The 17,465-nt window shown below is 45.6% G+C and overlaps 1 protein-coding gene across 1 annotated transcript in view; it reads left to right on the top strand.

Moving 5' to 3' along the window:
- Positions 1-4,387: 4,387 nt before the first annotated feature.
- Positions 4,388-17,465, top strand: part of LOC138526130 (amine oxidase [flavin-containing] A-like) — a 493,108-nt gene continuing 480,030 nt past the window's right edge. The window contains exon 1 of the mRNA XM_069636505.1: positions 4,388-4,577. Coding sequence (XP_069492606.1) covers positions 4,532-4,577 — 46 coding nt within the window. The 5' untranslated portion in view covers positions 4,388-4,531. The remainder of the gene's footprint in view (positions 4,578-17,465) is intronic.

Here is a 17,465-nt window from a genome sequence, read left to right as displayed (position 1 = left end):
CAATGGTGGTGAAAAATTGCCACATCCAGGACTCACTCTGAGTACTAGTTACATGGACTTGCTCCACTTCATCATCTTCTTCTTCTTGATCCTCCTCGGTATTGAAGTTACGGTCCCAATGCCCTCCCTGGGCACTTGACATCTGTGGATCAGACAGCAGAGACTGGACACAAGGCAAAGAGGCAGAACGGGCACCCAGGCTGGTTTCAAAAGTCACCATTATTAAGACATCAGAAGTGGCAGCTCTGAGGAGAAATCATATTGTGCTTTTATAGGCCTTTTCAATTACCTAATTTTTACATTCAAATTCAGGATACATTCCTCATTGCCTCTCCTAACTAACATATATGCCCTCCCATTCTTCAATTGGTTGGCTTTCTAGTCAATCACCAAGCCCTTCTCGTGGCAAGCCTCACTTGACTAGCACATAAGCTAATAAAATGTATGTGAGATCCTACTGACCTTCACTGTAAATCCATTGAAGTCTTGAAAGGAGCAGACCTTATCAGATCACCTGAGTCTTTTTGGCAGGCTCTACCATGCTTTTATTGCAAACTAAACAGCTGTCTGCTCTAATTGCTACTTTCCCAGACCTGTAACTGGCCTCCCCCGACCCATCAATGTCAGAGTTGCTGCCAAGAAGTTCTAAATATATGTACCAGATGCAGTGAACTATCGATGAACTGCAGTTAGAGAATTATTTAATTATCTTGTATGAATATGGGTTTTTCCACAATCTTGTTTTTAGAATTTAGTTGACTTTTCTCTAGTCTGAATGTTCTGTGCCGCTACCAATGGGGGGTTTGTTTCATGACTTGCTTTCTGTTCACTTTTCAGACTAGGTTTTTGATATTCATAATATATGTGCAATACCCGAGATACGTCAACTGCGTGTGGTTGACCCTAAAAAATATATATCGCCCTAAAATGTGCTTTTTGTCCTATAAGATGCTACAATTCTGAGCTATAATACTGGAACTATTGATCAGCCTGACAGGTTATCTGCATTCAGTTTGAGGGGGTGGGGTCTAACACCTCCACTACAGTATCACTGCGCCTGTTCCCCTCTTGAGGCCCTCCAGGTTCTTGAGGTGGTGGTGGTGGTGGGGGTGCTTGGAAAGCAAAGATGGATATAGGAGATGCCATTGCAGCAGGTTTTCAGAGACTTGCAAAGCAGGTGTTCTCCAGATTCTCTCTCTTGGACAGCCAGATTGAAAATGAGGAAAAGTAATGGGTGTGCCCCTTTAGAGGAACCGCCCGTGGACAGTCGTGGTGTTCGGGGACTACTGAGTCGAAAATAGGTGTTGGAAAGTTGTAAAAAGCTGTCAGAGCAACATAAAATTGGCCTGCGGGCTGTGCAAGGGTAAAGTTTCTGCTTGAAACAGCATAGATGGGCCTGAAAAGCACTTTTAAACTGTACGCGCCATTACGCCACGCCTTTACCGTGCACTGGGGCTGTCACATGATGACATCTCCAGATGTCTGTGGTCCTGACATCTGTCCCCAAACACCCCTGTGGTGGGTAAATTCAATGCACATGCGCTGGATGTCTGTAGAATATGAGCAGAGCCTGTGGACCAATTAAAAGTGTATCATGTGAACACTGACATGTGCGGACATCCCACCTGTCCAGGGCACCTCCATTTTGAGTGTGAACGTCTCGCGTGTCTCTGGACTTGCTGGACTCAAATGCAACAATGTCAGTTACATCCAGGTCCCTCTTCCTCATCATAGTTCTTACTATAAGAAGGCAATCTGCATTTCGACAGAACCCTTTCCAAAACATTCTTTTTTTCTTTTAGCCCCCCACCCTCATAGCTCCCAAGCTACACCCTGTTCCTCCTGTTCTCCTTTCTGCCCTTCCAGACAGTGCATCTCAGAGAGGCCAGCTGGGTAGGTCTCTTGTTGTCCAGAAGTGTTGACCCCAACTGCTTGGCTTTGTGGGCCTAAGAATTATGTTTGTGATTTTCCCTTCAGTCCCTGCTGGACTTAGACTTCAGTAGGGGAGGGCAGGCCCAGGCCTGGTGAGTTTTTTCTGTGCTGAGCACCAGGGTGCCCAGGCTTGTGCATGGTTGCAGATGGCTCTTCCTGGGCCTGCAAAGGGCAGAGCATTGGGAGACCAAAAGAAGTCAATAGTGCCAGCGGTCTCTGGGGCCCACATATGATTGGATGATTGCACTGTAATAGGTGCGGGGAACACTTTGAGTTCTCCTGATCCTCTACACCCCCCCACAAAGTGAGAAAAAGGTGGGGCTGCTGATTCTCTTTGGATTTCTACCTTCTGCCTGCTGAAAATGTGACCTGTGTTGCAGTGTCACAGTGTGGCAGGTTTAGAACAATGCAACACAGTCGAGAAGGTTCTGAATGTCAGTCCCCTGGCGCTATTATATAAGTTGTAGGGGCGAGGCTGATCTCACATTGGATATGCTGGTGGTTTGAGGTTGCCTGCTCTCTGAATTAGCCCATGTCCTCCTTTGCCTCCCATCTGAGATCTTTCAGGTTCAGTGGTAGCAAGCAGGATCTGCTTGGGGACATGTTGGAATCTGTGGATGGGGGTGTGAATCTGTGCACTTTTGGCACCTGGCTCTTCCCACTTACAGTGTCTGCTTCTTTGGCCCACCTGAGATTCAACTCTAGGGGCTGTAGACTGGAGGGCAGGGTGACTTGTTGATTATTTTTGAGGTGCCAGCATCTGGGTAGGAGGTCTTCAGATCATGGGGTGTTTCTCTCCACAATGCCTTTTTAGGAGGCATGGTCATAGGAGCACCAGCCTTATTTTGCTGCCTCTTTGAGGAGTGCCTGTCCTCAGCCAGCACCCTGGTTCCCTGGCAGCCTATTTGAAGACCTGTTTGTTCCAATTTCCAATGTTTGGAGCAGTCCCGCAATTAGATTACTGAAGGACAGTCGTTGGTGAGTAATCTCGGATAGGGGATCTTTCTGAAAGACTATTCCTGATCATCTGGCTCTGGGAGTTGTTGTTGTCGCCTTCTTGTGCTGTAGAGAGTTCTGGGCTATCTTGCTCAATTTGTTCCTTGGGACTCCTTGACTTAGAAGTTGACCTAAAAAATGCCTTCTTCCTGGGTCTTTTGCCTGGGACTTCTTTGATTCTCTTTAAGTCCCTGTGGTTGAATTGCCCAGGGATTTCCCAGGGCAAGAGCCCCTTGCGTCCTGGATATATGTCTATCGTGCTTGGGACTCTCCATGGGGTGGGCACTGCTCCTGCTGTGCAGGAGGAGGTAATTCCTTTTCAGTTCAAAGTATCTGCGGTTCGCTATTTGGATCTTTGGTATGCTTAAAAGGGTAACTACTGTGATGAGGAAGACATGGAGGCAATTCTCTGAATACTAACCAATAATCTTCATTACTCCTAGTCCAACTCTTTCTCATCACAGTACTGACACAATTGTCTATCTCCCGGTCTTAAGATCACCCGGGTTCTTTGGTATAGATGGGAGGGTAATTTTGTCGGTGGAGCACCATCATAGAGTAAGTACTGTGACGAGGAAAAGTACCACTAGATGTAAAGAAGATTACTGGTAGGATATCAGAGAATTAGGTTTGGAAAAGTCATCCATCTGAGCGCCACAAGACATTTGAAGACCCTTCACAGGAATACCATGCCCGTCAACTCTCCTGCTTTTGGTGGGTGAAATCTACTATAGAGTCAGTACCCTCAACCGCCAATGCCCTTGCTCATCCAGAGGCATCAATGGAGAGGTCACCTGCAAAAGCAAAATCTTTTTTACCTGCCTTTTCATTTGAAAAGGTTGACAGATATTTAAGTTTCACTATTTCTTTTTGACCTTTAAATGCTGTTTCTGGAGTAGTACTTTTCTCTCAACCTTTTGTATCGCGAGGGCGGATGAAAACACCCAATTTTGTTTTTGACGGGTGAGAGCCTATTGAAGTGTATATGTGTGTAGGGGGCTTAATGGGCGAGTGAGCTCATTACAGGGTGGATGACACCTCCTAAAAACAAGTGATTTGAGACACTGGTAGTAAGGCCTTCTCTAGTGTCATAATGCATTTCGGTAGATGTTTTGTGCTTTGTAAATGCAGCATAAACATAGGTCCTGCGTTTGGCATGCTGATTGGAGTAAAGTGACTATATTTTTTTAAATAAGAATAATAGCTGAAAAAATATTGAGGCTAAAGGAGGATATAAACTAGAAACAAAGAGCTAGAGATGCAGTAAAATAAAGTTCAAATCCATGAAAGAGGAACAACAACCAAAAGTGGAATAGCATAAAGAGAAGCAAAATAAAATAACAGTAATGAAAGTTGTTTCATTTTCGTATTGTGTAGCCTACACGCCTCGTTTAGTGGGTTGGGCTTGTTCTGTATTTGTTTCTTCTGGGTTGTGCTTCTTTTGACAAGTCGAGCTTGTTTTCACAAAAAGGAGCGGACAGCACTGACAGGCAGGGAGAACCCGCCGGCTACACTCTATTCACGGGTCGCAGCGCAGCCAGAGCAGAAGGCGTGGGTCGCCAAAAAGACAGCAAAGCGAAGCGAAAGTGCCAGCAGCGGCACCATGAGCAGCAAGTACGATGCGATTGTGATCGGGGGCGGCATCTCAGGTCTGTGGCACGCGCGTTTCTTCTCTCCTGCAGGAAATGCACACTATTTAGATACTATCGTTTCGCTCAGTGAAAGTAAAAGTAAAGGGCTGCTCTAGACATATGTGTTGCCTTCCTTTTCATATGTGAAACTTTTACAAAAACTCAGGTCATTATATCCACATATATATATAACTGCATTTTGTACATGACTTACCCAAGTTTCAATGGTAGCGTTAGCTGGGTGGTATCAGAACAGAAATACAACACACCTTTCAAGATGTATATGAAGCATCCGTATGTGCACTTATAAATGCATATAAAATACGTTTAATATACATCGTTCTCAGAAGGAATGAAGTCGTCTTGTGTGAATACTTAAGTATGCCACCTGGAAAGAGCTTGCACGCTGCTACTGAAGTCCCGAGCATGGCTGCAACCCTAGAAAACCTGCACCAATCATGCACAGAATTCAAAAAGACGCGAGGCCAGCTCACAGAAACTTTGCACTTGTGCAAAAATTGCCCCGTTGCAAAAAAACATTGCTTCAATGCATTTTTTTTTTGCAGCAGGGACCACCATCCTGCCATAGTGACAGGACTAAGGGAATGACTGGCATGGTCTGAAGTGCATTGAAATAATGTGGCTTTTTTGCGCGTTGCACTATTTGCACTTTCACCAGTGAAAGGTTCTTTCATACTGCCCGTGGTTCCTTTTTAAATGCTGTGTGTTGTGCTGCCGATGTGGTATGTTGGGGGCACTGCTGCTTTGTTTTTTAATTAGAAAGTTTGACACCAGACAAAACGTTTTGTGCACTCCTAAATTAGAGATTTTTTGGGGGCGTCTGGCGTGTGTACAGACTCAGGCTCAGGTCAGCGCGTTCTGGGAAACCGTTTGAAAGTTGGAGGTCTGCCCAAGAAATATACAATATTGGGGCTGATAAATGGTTATCAACCAAGCAGTCGTGAAGTTTGTTCAACTCCCATTGTAACTTCACCGCAGTTTGGCGTTGTGCCCATGGCAGTTCGTATTGCATTGATCTACTTGCGAACACCGAGATTTGAGCTGCATAGGTGGAACACACACACACACACACACACCGAGATGTGACAATGGAAAACAGTGGCTAGGAGCACCTTGGATTGGAAGGAACCGTATTGCTGGTGTGAAACTCTCCATGGTTAGACCAATGCAGAAACCCGTGATAAAGTGCAAGCCGACTCCCCGGACTTTATACTGTACTCAGAACTCGTGACTTCTTACATACACTTTAAATATAGCAAGTATTGCTTCGTCAACGTCACCCCTTTAATAGTATTATTTGTGAAATAGTCTCCATAGAAAAGAGTTTTAATATAGACATGTGGAACTTAAAACAATATCTTTGAGCCCAGGTTCCAGCCCAGTCAGCCTCCACTGAGGGGGTTTTCGTGTTTCGCCAGATTTGACCACGACCCTTTGTGCTGTGCCCCGCTATCATCCTACCACTTTAAAGGTGTTTCGACAACTCGGGATGTTTTCAATACTGCTTCTGACTACTGTTTGCAACATGACGAAAGAATGAGATAATTATTCATACATGTTAATTTGCATCATTGTCGTAATATCAAAAGGAAATATATGTTTCCCTTTTTTTTTATCTAGAATTATCTGTGTACTTTTAATGTACAGATCATTCCCTTAACTGTGCATATGATGTGCCCGATTTCTGTGCAGGTGCATTTGTCATCAGAATGTCTGGCCTATACATTTTCCCTCAAACTCACTGCGCCACAAAAGCATGGCACGTGGATTCCTGTGCTAAGCACTACAGTAGATGGCCTCCTCCCGCCGTGGACTTGGGTGGGGTTTTTGCTTTAAAGTCTGTTTTGCGCCTTTGGTGTTGGAGGCAACCGTTTGTGTAATAATCGCCTTGGGCCCTACTGGCCAGGAGCCATCTGACAGGGACCTCAGCACCGAAATTAGGCGGGTCTTTGTGTGAAGCCAACTACGCGTATTTTTCCACTGCCTCCTCACCCTTATGAGCTCAGCATTCTCATGTTATGTACTATCAATTATTAGCATATTTCCTGGTAAGGGTACCTGCGCTTTAAGTTCAAAGGGTATTTTGTGGGAGATATGATTCTAGCACAGTCTATATATGAAAACATATCTTTCGTCTGCACCACTATGCAACTTGCAGCCCAGCTCCTAGCACTTTGTGCAGCACTACTCCCACTTCTAAGCGCTTTAATAACAGACATTATTATCCATTTATGGTGCTCAATTTCATCAACCAGAAAAATGAACGGCTGACTTTGCCCTGCCGTAGGATTGGAACTTGCGAAGTGTAGGCTGAATTTATGTCTGATGCAAGCACTTAGCCCATTAGCTATCTGCTGGGACGGAAGAAACAGCTCCATTATAATACAATGGAGCACAATATCTGCTTAAATCTTATAATATTCAACCCGGCATGGAGCAGCAGGTACTTCATGTAGTTTTTATAATAATAATGTGTGTTCTTATATAGTAGTTCATGCCAGATACTTCCTGCTTCTAAGCACTGTAATTACAGAAGTTGCTATCCAGTGGAGCCTCCCAGAAATGTTTCATAGGGGTGACCTGATGAGGTCACTGGGGTGGCACACCAAAAAAAGACATGGAGGCAGGCGTGCCAGTGGGGCTCAAGCGTTTTTATAAGGGTGGCCATGGCACCCTTGGCTACCCCTTAGTGGCACCTCTGTTACTATCATCCTATATTATGGTACTTGATTTATCGACCTTGGGTGGGCAAAAGGATAAGTCGGCCGTGCCGTGGGATTCGAAACTGCGATGTGCCGGTTGCCCTCATGTCAGAAACCATCACTTGATTCGTGAGCTATCCACCCGGCTATTACAAAGAAGATGCCTGCTTCACGTACACTACACCCAAAACAACTACAGGGACATGGTTCATGTCAGGTTTACAGCCACACTCGGGGCTGACCAATATGACAAAAATTGATATTTTGTGTCTAAGAAAATCCAGCATGAAGATGCCTTTTGCCCATATAGTAGACTTGTATGCCACTATCATATAAACATCATCTATTATGTAGCACTTCATGTCAGATTCCCCCTCTTCTGTATTATTACCCAACACTATGGCATGCCATGCATCGACCTCGGAATGATGAATGGATGAGTTGTCTCTGTAGGGATTTGAACCAGTCACGGCAGGCTGCATGCAGCTACCTGAGGCAGACAATCAACTCACCGAGCTATCTTATTTTATATATGACAGCAAAAACCAAAAGACAGTGTGGAAAAGCAGGGTGGCAATGTATCGATCATAACATATGTGTTCAAGCTGTATCAGATTCTGTTCGATGTATGACCTGAACAGGATGGAAGGCTGACTCAGCCCTGCCCAGATTCCAACCCGGGTCCTCCAGGTTGGACACATATAACAGAGAAAATCACTGAGCTGTATGAGGCAGTGTCTGCTGCTACAGCAATAACATGGATATGAGAAAGGGGGCTTGGCCATGCCTCTTCAGTACGTGGGTTGCTCTCAGAGGTGTGTCCAGCGTATTCTCTGGCCCCTCGGATACATTTGCATCGTCTACAGGTCTAGAGCTAATTGACAAACATGGAGACACTTCCTCTAAAAAGAGGTCAGAATTATTCACATTCATAAGGAACCTCAAACCAGAGATGGTGTAATAGTGTATAAGAATAATGTGCACAACTGCTAATTATACCCGCCGTACCTTCCGGGTAAGTAACTATTTAACATATTAATACTATTTAACATATTGATAAAATGACAACGATTAACATAACCCTTTACTTGTCCATCTGATGATCATTCAAATAATCTAGAAATGCCAAAATTATTCCATGTTGGAAAATTGAATTTGAATTTACCCCCATTATGAATTTTGAGATCCCCGACGCAGGCCTGTGATCATTATTTAAACCAAACAACACCCGTTGGATCACGTTCCGCTAACAAAGAGAAGTCGGTTGCACCTAACAAAGTTGCTAATAGGTTGATAATAAGCTGGACAATCCGCTATGCGACTGTTTTGCTGATGGGTAACAGGGTCTCCACCCTGGGAGAACACTTTTTTCAGATGCTTATAACTTTGGCACCGTTTGACAAATCTTCCCAAAAATTATATTGCCAACTCTAAATGTTTTTGGAAAGTTTTGTGAGGCTCTGTCAAGGAGGGAAACGTTATAGGGGTTCCAAAAATATACATTCATTAACCATACACAAAACTTGATTCTCACCAACTCGCTGGACAGGTTAACGCCAAGGTTCTCGGGAGGAATGCCACCTGGTCCTGAAACCGTGCTTAGGGCTTTCTGGGTTCACACGAACTGACAGTAAATCCAAAGGGCTCTTTTCAGGGTCATTTCTGGCCAATTTACAGAAGAATAATAGGTCCCCACATTTTAGTAATGGGCAACCAGATCGGCTATTTGCAAAACAGCCAATGCGACTGCTTTTGGGCCTGTACACGTTTACCATATTGCTATCATTGGTGTGTTCTAACATTTTGGGGGGGAATGTTAGGCAACATCAGGGAGACCCAGACAGCTCCAATATAGACCCCAAATTCCAAAAGCAGCGTGCTTTTCATAGGACCTGCTGTGATGAAATGACTCCTGAACTGCAGGAGTAGAAGGATGAGTAGTTGGCTAACTGTCTACTCCATGCTCGCACTACTACAGAACAGTAGTAATCTCAATCACAAAGATGTAACAGGCACAGTTTAGAGTATAGCCTGCCCTTGGCCCACGCAGTGTTAGAACAATGCGGGTCGATGGGTCCTCTAGGGCCAGTTCGACGGTCGGGCTTGGGGCGCTAATAAAGATCCTGGTGGTTTGAGGCACTGTTTAAGACATTTATTTATTGCATTTATATAGCGCCCAAGCCCAGGGGTATCACAGCGCTTGTACCAAGTAGGTGTGAGGGGAAGAAGTAGGTGCAGGAGAAGATATGATGTCGGGCATGTTACGGGTCATTCAGTCATATTTGTTGAACAGCCAAGTTTTTAGGAGTTTCCTGAAGATCCGGTAAGAGGGTTCATTTTTGATGGTGATGACATGGCATGAAGTATTTCAGATCGATTAACATCTTGTTCGTGCCAGAGCAAGCTGGCACGGTTCAGTGGCAAAGTGATTCAAGTAGCAGCAACAGCGGTTTAGAGAGATACAAAGCAGTGCCAAAGGCAGCAGTGCGGGTCCTGGTGGTTTGAAGGCGTTTGAACATGGTAGACAATGGTTCGATGTTAGTTTGATGCTATAGGATGCAGGAAAATAGTTGCTTTGTCCCTTCTAGCACTGTGAGACAGAATCCAGGGGTTCAAAGACAAGATGTGTGCTTTTTTTCTTCAATTCTGACCCAGAGGAGGCTAGCTAGCACCTGCAGTAGAGCTTCACCTCCAGGGAGGAGCCTGGTTATCAGTGCAGCTGGCAGAGAGACATATCTTGCTCCAACAACAGCTCACCCCAATGTACCCTGGTGATTGGGAGTGAGCAGAGCTTGCCGCTTCATCTGACCACTTGCATTCACCTCACAACCGGAGGAATTTGGAAAGGATTGCTGTTCCTGCAGGGTCCAAACAAATTATTCTTGAAGGCCGAATGAATCAAGGAAGGAGTGGGAGACCTCTCCTTACAAAGGCAAAAGGCCACCCAGGATTTGACAAAATCAAGCCTCCTTTAAGGGGTCCAATCACTCTTAAGATGACAAGTGACATGTACCTTCTGGAAACATACGTAATGTGCTTTTCATGTGCAGAAAGTGTAGGCAACAGGAAGGAAAGAGAAGCCCACAGAAGACCAAGATTGAGGAATCCTTCCTCCCTTGTGACAGTCTAAACTCACCCCCTTCTCTAAGCCTACACTTCAAAGGCCCTTTGGTATGCAACACCCTGGTATGAAGCTGGCCTTTTTGTTTAGTGTGTAATCTTTGAAGCCTGTTTCCCAGAGAAGCTCCTGCCAGGAGCTTCACTCGTAGAGAGAGGTGTTAACTGACCTCACAAAGAATGAAAAGAGAGGCACAGGGCCTCATTACGACCCTGGAGGAAGACCATGGTGCTATTAGCACCATGGTCCATGCCGGTAAGTTACCGACTCCGCCATGGAGAAAGGGGGAATTACCACCCCATTACAAGGTTGGCGGGGCGGTAATTCCCCCTTCCTCCATGGCCCTTCCCCATTCCCATTTTTGCCCCATAGGGCTCAATGGGAATGGGGAAGGTGCTAAGTACGGTGCCGCAAATTGCGGCACCGTAATTAGCACCAAGGTCCCTTTGCGGGTCCCTACTTTAACGGCTGGTCTACACCAGCCGTTAAGGTCGGGTCCCGCAAAGGGACCTCGTAATTAGGCGCTAATAGGTTAACGGCGCTGCCGCCTTTTACGGCGCCGTTAACCCATTAGTGCCTGGGTCGTAATGAGGCCCACAGTCTTCCTGCCCATTGGGCCTCATTACAACTCAGGCGTTAAGGGTTAACGCCGTCGTTAACCCTTAATGCCTGATTCCGATTTTAACAGCTGCTTTTAGCAGCCGTTAAAATCTATGGCGCTAAACCGCCTTGGTGCTAATTACGCCACCGTAATTTACGGTGGCGTAATTAGCGCCTTCCCCACTCCCATTATGCCCTATGGGGCAAAAATGGGAATGGGGAAGGGTAAAATGGGAAATGGGGATTTACTGCCCCACTCACCTTGGAATGGGGCGGTAAATCGGCCATCCACCATGGTGTAAACGTAGTTTACACCATGGTGGTAAAGTTGGCGTACTTACCGCCTGGGTCGTAATGACCCCCATTGTCTGCTGGCTGAGCAAAGCCAGGAAGTCTGACTAGAATGCACACAACCGTTCCCTGGTTTTTCTGGGTTTACAGTGTTGACATGTGTGTGCTACAAACGATGTGTGGCTTTTAATAATTATGTGAACTTCCAGCCACCATACCAAAACCTAGTTATGGCTTATAGTTCATGATTACCCTGCCACCTGCCTGCGATAGTTTATCGTAATTGGTATGCTTTTGGAACAGAGGTGTAGATTTAAAGGTAATCTTTTCATTGGATCTAACCTCTCTCCCTGGCTGTTCAACTAGTACTTGGCACTTCTTGCCCACCGCATCGCCGCTCTCTGCCCCAACTTTCAGTGCTATGCGGATGATACCCAGCTCATTTTCAGGCTACCCTCGGCCTCCTCTTCTCCTTCCCTCATCTCTGACTGTCTTTCTGCTATCCAGGAATGGTGTGCCGCCAATGACCTCTGCCTTAATGCCAGTAAGACTGAGATTCTACTCATCGGCACACCCACTCCCTCCTTGCCTGCAGCTCTCTGGCCGGCCTCTCTTGGCCCTCTTCATGCTCCTACCTGCAAGGCTAAAAACCTTGGGGTCATCTTCGACTCCACACTCTCTTTCTCTTAACACATATCTGACGTCTCTAAGAAGTCACACTACCAGCTTCACTTCCTCAGAGGTATCCTTCCTTTCCTCTCCTTCCCCCAGAAGCTCACTGTCTCTCTACCTGCCTCTACTCTCCGCCCTTTGCAACTCATCCAGAACAGGACTGCGAGACTTCTCCTTGGCCTCAAGCCCAGGGACCGTATCTCTCCAGGACTGAAATCGCTACACTGGCTCCCAGTGGCTGCAAGGATTAAATTCAAAACCCTCTGCATTGTCCACAAGGCCTCGGGCCAAAATACCTTCAACTCTCTCTTCCTAAATATCTTCCTTCTCGAGCTCTTCGCTCATCCACCTCCAACTCCCTCAGGGTCAGCCGCTTCTCCAAGCAACGAGTTGGGGGTAGATCTCTCTCCGCAGCAGGGGCCTTCCTCTGGAACAGCCTTCCTGCCTCTCTGAAACTTGAGGAGAACCATCTCCTGTTCCGGAAGCACCTCAAAACCTTCCTCTTTGCCTCCGCTTTCTCTCCCCCTCTACCCTGTTAATATTACTGTAACAGCAATGAATCTGAAAAGAGGCCAATCACCTATCCCGGTCCGTGGCCCTGCCACTCTCCCCTGCACTGCCTCCCTGGCAACCCCTGCACTTGTGGGACTGTCTCTGTATCCCTACAGCCCACTCCCAGCACTTGTATGCACTTATCTTGCACTTGCCACCACCTGGCCCTTATTATTTATCTTGTTTCTAACTAACCTGTACTGCACTTCTCCTCTCCCTTTCCCCCTTGCACTTTTCCCTTCCCCTCCACCCTGCACTTGCGCGATCTGAATGACACCTGGCCTAGTAGGATCGTTGTCTGTCTCCCTTTGTCCCCCCCCTGCCTCGTCGTGCCTTGAAACACTTGTGTATAGGCGCGTTATAAATGCCATATCATATCATATCATTGCAGTGACCTTGCTGTCAAAGCAGCTGTCAGACAGTGCTACTGTGACCTCTGACCCTGCTCTGTGCAACTGAGGAGCAGGTGTTGCAGACCAGGGAGCCTGATACACCAGGCAGAGACGGAAGTGTAATGCAAATCATTGGTACACCGTACCACTAATCTGTGTGCTTTTTAAAGAGCGTACCTTTTAGTTCAAAGGCTCAAGAAAAGCTTCCTGGGTGATTTTTCCATCTCCTGAGCCAAATATAGAAACAACTCGGACTGGACAGTCAAGCACTGCCAATTTCCCAAAGACACACACAGTAACCGTCAGTGCCTTTGCAGCCTGAGCACCTTAAACTGAAAACACATATCTTTTATCAGTGGCGGAGCCTTTCATATGCATGATGGCACATTTTCAACTGAAAGATCTTTCAAAGCACCAGTCACCTTAATCTATGATAGTTAAAGTGAGCAACACAAAGGACCCTTGTTTATTTCTATGTTGTCTACTAGCCTTTGCTTTATGTCACTAATCAAACGTTCTCAACATCATGAATAACAATGAGCTGGAGGTTGTAACAAAAAATCTCCACACTTAACTGAGTGTATTAAACAAGTTTCTTTTATTGCATGTCTTAAATCAAGTGAAGTACAGTAGGGCTGAATAGATTTTTCAGGTTTGCATTAGCTTGCATTCTGGGACCCATAGTTTACCATTCAGGATGTCAGAATTCAAGCCACAATTATATTCTTTTTGCTTAACAGGTTGCTATGAGGATTTAAGTGTTGTCATGTGACTTTACTATGCAATGTGTGTATTTTGTTAGTAAACTCCAAAAGACAGGGGCCCTCATTACGAGCCTGGCAGAGATCCATGGTGCAATTTGCACCATGGACCATGGCGCAAAGCTGCCAGCACCGCCATGGGGGTTGGCGGATTTACCGCCCCATTCCGACCTTGGCGGGGCGGTAAATCCCCAATCCCCATTTTGCCCTTCCCCATTCCCATTTTTGCCCCATAGGGTATAATGGGAGTGGGGAAGGCGTTCATTACGCCACCGTAAATTACGGTGGCGTAATTAACAACAAGGTCCCGTAGCGCCATGGATTTCTCCGCCCGGAAAAAGCAGGCGAAAAAGGCTCCATGGCGCTACGGAATCTCGTAGTAAGGCGGAAGGGTACGCCATGATTTACGCTGGCGTAAACCCTCTCCGCCAGGGTCGTAATGAGGGCCAGTATCTTGGTAGGCCTGGAAATCCAATACGTAAATATTTGTACCAAGTAAACCTTGTAGATATGTGGTCACGTTTGCAGAGTGGGTTAACATCCCTGCTTCAATATTTAGCCAAAGTGTGTGAAACTGGTCAATTATTTACTCACACTCTGACTTAACTGCAGACGTCCTTATTTCAGATGATGCGAACTTAATCACACTATTTGAAAAAAATGCTACCCTTGCAATGGGACATATTTAATGAGTGGGAAGAAAATAGTGTACACTCGTACTCCCTCAGTCCTATATCACTTGATTTGACCAGCACATCTATAGTCTTAGCAGCCAGTCAGTGGTACACGAACGGGGGCAGAACCAACATTAATTTTCACTGCTGTTGCTGCCACTCTCAGAAGTTGCATGGGCATGCAGAGTAATACCCCATAGGAGGGTTAGTGACATTCTTTGCTTTGTCCTGTTATGCTATTTTATTGCATCTTTTATAGCACACCTGCTGCCATTTTTTCACTGTCTAGGTGCTTCAGGATCTGCAACCAGTGGGGTTGGAGACTGATTCAGTAGCAGGGAACCAGGGCAAGATTGTTTTGTTGCAATGGTGATGTGTTGTGACTCTATGCAGTGTATGTTTTAGATATCTTGTGAGCTGTCTGAAGGAATAGTTTATATGCACTCCGGGCTATACCTAGGTACTTGTTTGTGTGGTTGTCTGGGTGTCTGTCAGAGTGGTGCTTCAGGAGTGTGGGGAGTTGTGGAGGTGTGTATGTGGTGGATTAGTTTGCTGTTTAGGGACATTTAGTGCATATAGGTGCAGTCATGTGGTGTATGTTTCATTTTGTAAGCTGTGTTTTTTCGGTGCACAGGTTGTGTATCTATTTTCAGTTAGGGTGGGTGGTAGAGTGATTTTGCAGCAGCTATTGTTACCATAATGATCTCAAATCAATGGTAAACCTGATTGCAGTGACACACCATGCAAGAGTGGGAATCTGAGGCTTTCAAAGTGCTCTTCAAACAGAAACAGCACACAGAAAATGGAAGCCTTTTGCTTCAGTTCATTTTTGACAGCTCCCAAGGGAGCCAAGGACCAGAGGAGAGTGACTCACTCGAACAACCAAGGAACAGAGGCGCGACAACCAGAAGGACACCTAACCACAGAGCATTGCATGTACTGTAGTTTGACTTCAGTCAGTCTTTAGATGTGGCTAATAGGTGGTGCTTATAAGCCGAAAGTATTGCATTCGAGTAAAGCTAGGAAGGGGAGGACATGTGAGGTGGGATACATAATTTGAGGGTGTGGTTCCGATATTTACTACCCATTGACTGCCCAAGGTCATTTTGGTCCCCATGGCCATTCCCACGCACTACCGGCTTCTCCCTGCCTGCCCAAAAAAAAACCTTGTGGGATGTCTCTGAGCTAGCTCTATCAATCAGTAACATCATACTTTGGCCGGTCAGAGTTATTTCTAAGTAGTCTGCTGAGTGTTCACAGTTAATGGCTTAATTGCAGCCCAGGTTTAATAAACATTTCTTTGACAAGTGTGCCTTCAACCACTTGATTTATATATGTACCTTGCACTGAGGTGCTGTCTAAAACAATTGACATAGTCACCAGTTTTATCTTGTGTATAGGTATTAGATAGGCATAAGCCAGGCAATCCTATGCTTAGATAATCACACCATGTTCCAGCTGTTGCATTTTATGGTCAGGTAGTCCCATCATGGCAGTGCGTGGCAAATGCCTATCTCATGCCTACACAAAAGCCAAATCAAATCTGTTGTGTTGGCCAATGTTTGGATTCAATTGAAGTGACTGCGGCCAGATGATTACTGGCAACTGCAAAGTGTATTGAGTTTAAGGTACAGGTATGAGCTTTCTTAAAGTAAGAATTTCTGTTTTGCTCAATTAATGTTACTTACCATTATAAGTTTCAGAGATAACACTATCAAACATGTTCTAAATAGATGTGTGTCAAATAGTATCTTGTTTAATTTGCGTGCACAGCTGTATCAAATATTTCTATTTATGAATATATTGTTTTTATATTTCGGTATGGGAGGAATATAGTGCCATTAGTTTATTATTCCAGCCAATGTGTTGTCCTGCAACAATGGAAAAAGAGACATTGAAAATTGAAAAGCAAAGGTCAAGCCCCAACCTACCCCACCCTGTACAGTCCCTTCCTCAATGACCCCTTCCCCCCACACCTCACCACCCACTGCCTCTTTTTGGGTGCAGCCAGAGTACCACTAGTTCCTTTTTTCAACTTCTACCAGTGGCAGAAGGGCACAGGTGTACAATGTGCTTTTGGTATGGAGTTTGATGGGTGGCCTGTTTAGCAGATCACCCATTCTGAGATGGATTACCCAGATACTTTTATTATTAAAAATAAATAAAAGGCCAGGGCTTCCATACCCTTGCCAGATGGCAATCCTTCACATGCTCCTGAGGCAAAATGTTTGAGACTTACATTTCTAAGGGTCTTGCTTATCTTCAAGTGAAATACTGAGGCCACCTGCATTGGAGAATTGCGACCCAGATTTGTGTTGGATGTCCATGCTCAATTTCTATAGGCATATGGCCCAATTACAATTCTCTACCTGCATGGCCATACACCATCTAAGGGGCCTGTGGTCTGTTTTGTAATGGGAAGTGAGACCCACAAAGGTAAGGTTTTACTTTGCGCATGGCCCAAACCACTACAAAGGCCTCCTTCTCAATGGTGTCCCAAGTGCACTCTTGCTTGATCAAGTGCATACTAAGGAGTGCACATGATTGCTTAACCCCCTCAGAGTTCAGCTGTGCTAACACCGAACCAATTCTGAATTCACAAGCTTCTGTTTGAATGATAAACGTGTGCCCACAATCTGTGCTCTTTAGAATTGGAGCATTGCACAATTCATCCTTCAAATTATGGGAGGATGTTTGAGAGGCAGAGGCCCCGGTGACCCTCTTTGGCATTTTCTTAGATGTCACATCATTGAGGGGAAGGGCAAATGTCCCATCCCCCTTTTTGAAAGACCTGTAGTAACGGGTGAGTCCCAAAATGGCACTCAACTGTTTCTGCGAAGTGGGGATGTCCCAATCCACCGCTGCCTGGACTTTGACTTGGAGAGGCTGTCTCCACCAGCTCCCTGTTGGTGTCCTAAGTAAGTAAACGTACCATGCACTATCTGGCACTTGAAGGCCATGATAGTCAAGCCAGCCTTCTCCACGGGTTGAATCACCTGTTTCAACTAGGATAGAGGGTTGTCCCAGTCATGGGGGAAGATAGCAGTGTCATCAAGTTAGGCAATGCTAATGTTCTCTAACACAGATAGAGCCTGATTCACCATCATCTGAAAGGTGACAGTG

Source organism: Ambystoma mexicanum, chromosome 7p (genome assembly GCF_040938575.1).
Source record: "Ambystoma mexicanum isolate Mex_15411 chromosome 7p, UKY_AmexF1_1, whole genome shotgun sequence".
In the NCBI taxonomy this organism is placed as follows: Eukaryota; Metazoa; Chordata; class Amphibia; order Caudata; family Ambystomatidae; genus Ambystoma; species Ambystoma mexicanum.
The sequence above is the reverse complement of the archived record's forward strand: the minus strand, read 5'-3'. Positions and strand labels throughout refer to the sequence as shown.